The sequence below is a fragment of the Meleagris gallopavo genome, chromosome 16 (genome assembly GCF_000146605.3).
Source record: "Meleagris gallopavo isolate NT-WF06-2002-E0010 breed Aviagen turkey brand Nicholas breeding stock chromosome 16, Turkey_5.1, whole genome shotgun sequence".
NCBI lineage: Eukaryota > Metazoa > Chordata > Aves > Galliformes > Phasianidae > Meleagris > Meleagris gallopavo.
The window spans coordinates 370604-376724 of NC_015026.2; the positions used below are offsets into that span (position 1 = coordinate 370604).

Consider the following 6121-nt stretch of genomic DNA (forward strand, 5'->3'; position numbering starts at 1 on the left):
TCCATGCAGGCTCCCTGCAGTCAGCACAGCACTGCAGGTGAGGTTTTCCCACTCACAGCTGTGCTGCTTTGGTGGGAAGCTTCAATTGCGTGATGTGAGGCTTCCCCAGGGGCTTCTTTGGGGGATGAGGTGGTAAATAGGTGGCAGAGAAGTGGCAGGAGCCTCTGTGAGTCCCAGCAGAGCAGGGTCCTCTGCTGTGTGTGAGGTGCTGACACCAAGCAGTGGTGCTGGTGCAAGGAGCAGGTGATTTTTAGGGACACAGAAATGATCTGAAGGATGGAACTCCTCTCCTGCGGGACAGGCTGAGAGTTGGGGCTGTGCAGTGCAGAGAGGAGAAGGCTGCAGGGAGAGCTGAGTACGGCCCTTTGCTACTTAAAGGGGGACTCGAGGAAAGAGGGAGACAGAGTCTTTAGCAGGGACTGCTGTGACAGGACAAGGGGAAATCGTTTCAAACTAAAAGAGCGGAGTTTAGATTAGCAGTTTGTTACAATATAGACAGTAAGGCACTGCACAGGCTGCCCAGAGAGGCAGTGGTGCCCCATCCCTGCAGACCCCCAAGCTCAGGCTGGGAGAGATCTGAGCACTGATGGAGCTGTGGGTGTCCCTGTTCATCGCAGGGTTGGGACCAAGTGGCCTTTAAGGGTCCCAGTCTCAGTTCCTAAGGCCCAGTCCCAGCAGTCTGGTACCTTGTGGAAGTCCTCCATGAACTTGAGGTGGCTCTCCTCGCAGATCAGGAAGTTGAGATACTCCTTCCAGTCGGCGTGGACCGCCTCAATGTGTGCCTGTAACGCAGTGCTGCGTCAACGCCTGCGGCGGTGGCAGCCCCGTGGGGTGAGCCTGAGCTGGCCCCAACCTGCAGCACCCATCTTGAGCAGCGCCCAAAATGGGGGCTGGGAGATGGGGAAGGGCTGTGGGTTCAGCCCTGAGCAGAAGAGGCTGAGGGGCAGCCTCGTGGTGGCTGCAGCTCCCCATGGTGAGGGATGAGCACAGTACCAGTGCTCACCTCAATGGCATTCTTCCCAGGATGGTTCTGGGCCAGCAGCTGATCTCCATCTGCATGCAGCTTGTTAATGGCCTCCTCCTTCTCCTCCAGCTTCCGGTGGATGAAGTTCTAAATGGAGAGAAGCGAGCTGCTGACCCCCATGCAAACAGAAGGGGACACCCAAAGTGCTCTGTTCCCCCCCTGTGGCTTTTGTTTTTCCTTTCCTTGCAAATATTGCTGAAGATGGGATTCTTGCCAAGCTAATGCTGAGATAAGGGTGAGGAAAGCCAGCAACCTGCCAGCTTTCCTCTTGGCTTTATTTCTGGCGGGAGGCAAGGTTGTTCAGCCTGGAGAAGGCTCCAGGAGACCTTAGAGAAGCCTTCTAGTGCTCAGGGAGCTGCAGGAAAGCTGGGGAGGGACTCTATACCAGCAAGCGTAGTAATAGCAAGGGGGAACAATTTTAAACTAAAAGAGGAGATTTACTTAATTAGGAGGAAATTCTTCACTCATAGGGTGGCACTGCTGCCAGAGAGCTATGGGTGCCCCATCCCTGGAGGTGCCCTGCTCTATGAGAGGTGTCCCTGCCCACAGCAGGTCGGAACCATCAGACCGTAAGTTCCCTTCCAACCTCAAACCTGTGGTCCTGAGATTAATGTTTCCATCCTATCACCTGTAGACCTCCAAGTGCTTAATGAAGGGAAACTGAGGCAGAAGGGACAGGTGTGAGCGTGCACCCACCTCGTACTGGCGGCGCCGGCTGGGGTAGTCCAGGTTGTGGTCGCTCCAGTCGTAGTGCGTGCGGTCCTTTGCCTGCTGATCCAGCCAGTAGAGCTTGTTGGTGCAGCGCTGCATGTAGTCCTGCAGCGAGTTCAGGTCCTGCTGCCGCTGCTGCGAGCTGGCCTGGCAGGGAGAAAGGGAGAGCTCAGCCCCAAGCTCCTCTCCCTGCCCCACCCCAGCCCTGCATCCCACAGGTTTCCTACCAGCAGCTTCTGGAACTTGGCTTGGAGGTCGCTCGTGTATCCCTGGAATGGGAGAAGAAAGGCGGCTGAGGGGTGGCTGCAGAGAGGGGAAGTTTGAATGGGGCTGAATAGGGCTTTTGTGCGATCGGCTTCCTCATGAAGCCAGAGGTGATGTAAGATGCTCAGCTCCAAGGCTAGCAGTGGGTCTGGGCACCCACCCAGCCCAGGCCAGGCTTGGGAGCTGCCTGCATTCTCTCTGGGCACTATTAAATATGGAATGGCCCTATTCCCAGGGGATACAGGGCAGGAGAGCTGACCTTGTTGCCTTCCTTGGTGATGTGTGGGCCGATGGCCATGACCTCATTGTGGAAGATGTTGTGCTCTTCTACTTGGCTGTTGACCAGCGGCAGATCGGTCCCAAAGCCCTTGCCACACAACGCATCCTACAGCACATGAGATATGGGGTCAGTGGCAGGAGAATGGGATGCAGCAGCCAGGACTTGTGTGGCTCCTCTTGGCCCCTGGAGATGGATGTAGAGCTGGGCTGGGGCAGGTTCTGGGGCTATTGCTGGGGGACAAGGAGGCTCTCACGGGCTGTGCAGCACCACAATAAAGGGGATTTGGGAATTTGAGATGTGAAGCTGATGCAGCAGGGATCCCCTATGCATCATGGATCAATGCATGCAGAGAATGGGGGTGGTGAGGCTGGGGGCCTCCCATAACTGCAGGGCTGTTATTGAGAACCCAGCAGCACGTAGCAGGAGGATGAGAACCAAGGGGCACACGCTGGAGCAGAACTGGCAGCTGGGTGTCAGGGGAAGCTTTTGCAGTGTTAGGGCAGCACAGAGAGAGGGGAGAGAGCGTGGTCTCCATCCTTGGATGCAGAGCAGCAGAGGTTTGCCCAAGCTCACCCAGGAGCCTCTCCTCTCTAAGCCCAGGTGTCCCCAATGGGGCACAGTCCCCAGACAGCAGCACTGCTGTCCCCTCAGTACCTGTTTCTCCTCGATCACAGTGCACCAGTTGACCTGGGGCTCAATGTGCTGCAGGGGGAAGTTGTAGATCTGGTCATGTTTCACACGTAGATTTGCCACTCGTTCCTTCAGCTGCCGGATGCTGAGGGAAGGGAAAGATGAGGTGGGATGCAGGATGTTGGTACAGAGCAGCCCAGCCATTAAGCAATAGCTGCAGTTGTCCTCTCCCAGCCCCCTTGTGATGCTCAGACTGCCCTCAGGAACCTCAGCCATGCCACCGGGGCAGGGGGCTGCACTGAGCAATGAGCTGGGCAGCAGAGGGCAGAGGCTGCCATGCACCAAGGCTGCTCTGTACATTCTCTAGCTCGGGGTGGGGGGCAGATATTGCTCCACAATGCTTTGCAGGGCTTTATATAGGGCTGTTGGTGGGTGACATGCTCAATATATGCCTGTGGGTTGTGCACGGGGAGCTATGAGCTGAACCTGTGGAGAAGGCCATCCCCTCCCACTGTACTCACTCCTCAGTGATCATGTCCCCCTGGGGGTGCTTCATGTGCCTGGCAACGGCTGCATCCCCATCCAGCACATAGAGCAGCTTGTCCGACTCCGTCAGCTTCTGAGCTGTCAGCTCCTTGTACTGTGCTAGCTGGCATGCCTTGATCTTGTGCAAGTCCTGGGCGGGTAGAGAGCGGGGAGAAATGATCACAAAGGGCAAAGAAACAGCATCCATGTTCACGTGCCTCGGGGTGGGAGCCAGGTGAGGTCCTCCCTCTGCACTGCTCCCATGCAGCAGTGATGGGCAGGCTGGCCAGAGGACAACGTGGTCTCCTTCCCACCCCCGGGGAGCACTGGCACGCACGGGGCCACAGCTCATACTCACATTCTGCATTCGGGAGTCAGTCTCCACGATGTTCTTCTCCACTTGGTCGGCATTTTTCTGCAGGCGCTCGATGAGCTCGGTCAGCTCTTTGCTGGAGATGCTGGGGAAGGAGAAAAGGGAGAGGAGCTCATCACGCTGCAGGTGCCCGTGCAGAGGGGCCACGTCCCAGGGGGCTCCTTTTGGCACGCCGTGGCCCCACCACATGGCTGGGGGCCAGCCAAGCCCGCCAGGCCTTGCAGCTGTGTGTGACTCACTGCTGCCTTTCTAACACTTTCCAAAACATGCGGCCGTGCTGCCAGCATGGGGGTGGTGGCCGGGGCTTCTCGATGGGAGCGATGCCATGGCTGAACCCAGGGCGCAGGGCAGGAGTGCTGCTCACACCCTGACACAGAGCACCCTGCCTCCCTCTGCAGATACCAGCTCTGCAGGGAGGTGTGCACCGTTTAGAGCAAATAAAAGGCAATGGGATGGTGCATGGTGCATCTGTGCCCGTGCACTCTGGCTCCTGCCAGGCAGGATTCCTCCTTCCCTTCTCTATGTGCTCAGGGTGCAAGCCTCTCTGGTGGCTGTGCGCAGGGCCGGTCGTCTGCTTTGCTTTGCATCAGCAAGGAATTGTGTGGGGTCAGCCAAATGTTCCCAGCAGGGACAGCTGAGCAGGAGCCAACGCTTCTATTAATGTCCAGAACACCCTGTGCCACAGATTCTGCATCGCCATCCTTAGTTTAAACATTTCATCACTTTGGCTGCAGTGTGCTGATGGGATGTGAGGCTCTGGCAGCCCTGCTCCCCGTGGGCAGAGCTCAGGGCTGCATCCCCCCCAGCCCCAACACCACCACACTCCCACGTACTTCATGCTCCCAAATACTCACAGAGCCCAGAGCTGGTCCTGCCATAAGGGCTGAACCTTGGCTCACTCTAATCCCAATCATTTACTGAGTGGAGATAACGAGCCTTAATGATCTCATCACGTGGAAGCAGAATTAATTGTTACACGGCGCGTGGAAAGGCTGATCTCCATTACAGCTGCTGCTTGGTGTGCCCTGTGTCTCCTGCACAAGCTGTGGACCACAGTCCAGGTGGGAGCAGCACTATAAGGTGAATTGCAGCTTCCTGGCTGCAATGGGAAAATCACAGCAGTCCCTTACTGGGGATGTGGGCATCCTGGTGATGGGATGCAGAGAGTGGGAATAGCAGCTGGTCCCACCGGGAGCAATGCAGGGTCACAGAATCACAGAATAGCCCAGGTTGGAAGGGACCTCACGGATCATGAAGCTCCAACACCCCGCCACAGGCAAGGCCACCAACCTCCACACTTAATACCAGACCAGACTGCCCAGGGCCCCATCCAACCTGGCCTTCAACACCTCCAGGGTCCTCGGGGTGAGGCTGCTCGTGGCTGGCTGCCTTCCCAACGCAGTGCTGGGGAAGAGGAGCTCAGCCTACTGGGTCTGGCCAAGTTCCTGGCACCCATGCTGAATTTTGGGACAGGTCTCCATCTGTCACACCTGTCATCTCTTTCAATAGGACAAAAAGTTTGGGGCTCATTGCTCCCCACCTGAAGCTCTGCCCCGCACACTGACAGCAGATCCCACTTCCCTGAGAGGTTCCAGCACAGCAGGGCAGGCTTTGCACTGAGTTTTCTTTATACAGATGCTGTGTCATCAGCAGGGCACGGAGCAGGGCAGTGGCTGTATCCATCAGTGCTCTGCAGGGCTGAGCATCTTGCTGCCCTGCCTGCCTGCCCCGTGCTGGCAGTGGGATCCTGGGGATGAATCTTTGGGGATCTGTAGCATGGATGGAAAAAACAGCCCGAAAGACAGAATTATGGAGTTTTCTGAGTTCCGGTTTTGATTGTGATGTAGAAATTTCCAGATTGCACAAGGGAAATAAAATTCAGCTTGGGATCCGCAGCGATGCTGCATTGGAGTTTTTCAAGCTGGTCTCCTTGCTTGCTCGAGGGAATCTGCACCAGCAAAGCCCATCTCTGTGGCATCAGGACCCAGAGAGAAGGCGGTGCTACCAGCCCCTGCCAGAAGCATCCCTGCATGCAGAATGGAACAGGGGCACTGGGCTCTGCCTGTTCTCCTGTGCCAGAGGTTTGCCCAATCCTCCAGAAATTGCCACTCAAACACACAGGGGCAGCGTTTGAACCAGACTGGGAGGGAGGAGAAAAGGCAGAGGGGCTCCAGAGCACTCACTGGGATGGGACACACAGCCAACTCCTGTACGAGGACCCAAGTGCTCGGGGCACAGCCATAGCAAGGAGCCTGCAGAGGGAAGGGAGAGGCAAAGCCCAGATAGAGAGGGCTTTGTTTGAAAATGGGAGAAA

The 6121-nt window shown here is 56.8% G+C and overlaps 1 protein-coding gene across 1 annotated transcript; it reads right to left on the reverse strand.

The window, feature by feature from the left end:
- Window positions 1-593: 593 nt before the first annotated feature.
- Window positions 594-4011, reverse strand: LOC104913469 (periplakin-like). The gene is made up of 8 exons (XM_010719734.2): window positions 3793-4011; window positions 3431-3585; window positions 2934-3054; window positions 2259-2384; window positions 1963-2004; window positions 1721-1882; window positions 1004-1111; window positions 594-782 (listed from the first exon to the last, which is right to left on the reverse strand). Exons 1-8 carry the CDS (start codon window positions 3994-3996, stop codon window positions 609-611), a joined length of 1092 nt encoding a protein of 363 aa, XP_010718036.1. The 5' UTR covers window positions 3997-4011; the 3' UTR covers window positions 594-608.
- Window positions 4012-6121: the final 2110 nt, after the last annotated feature.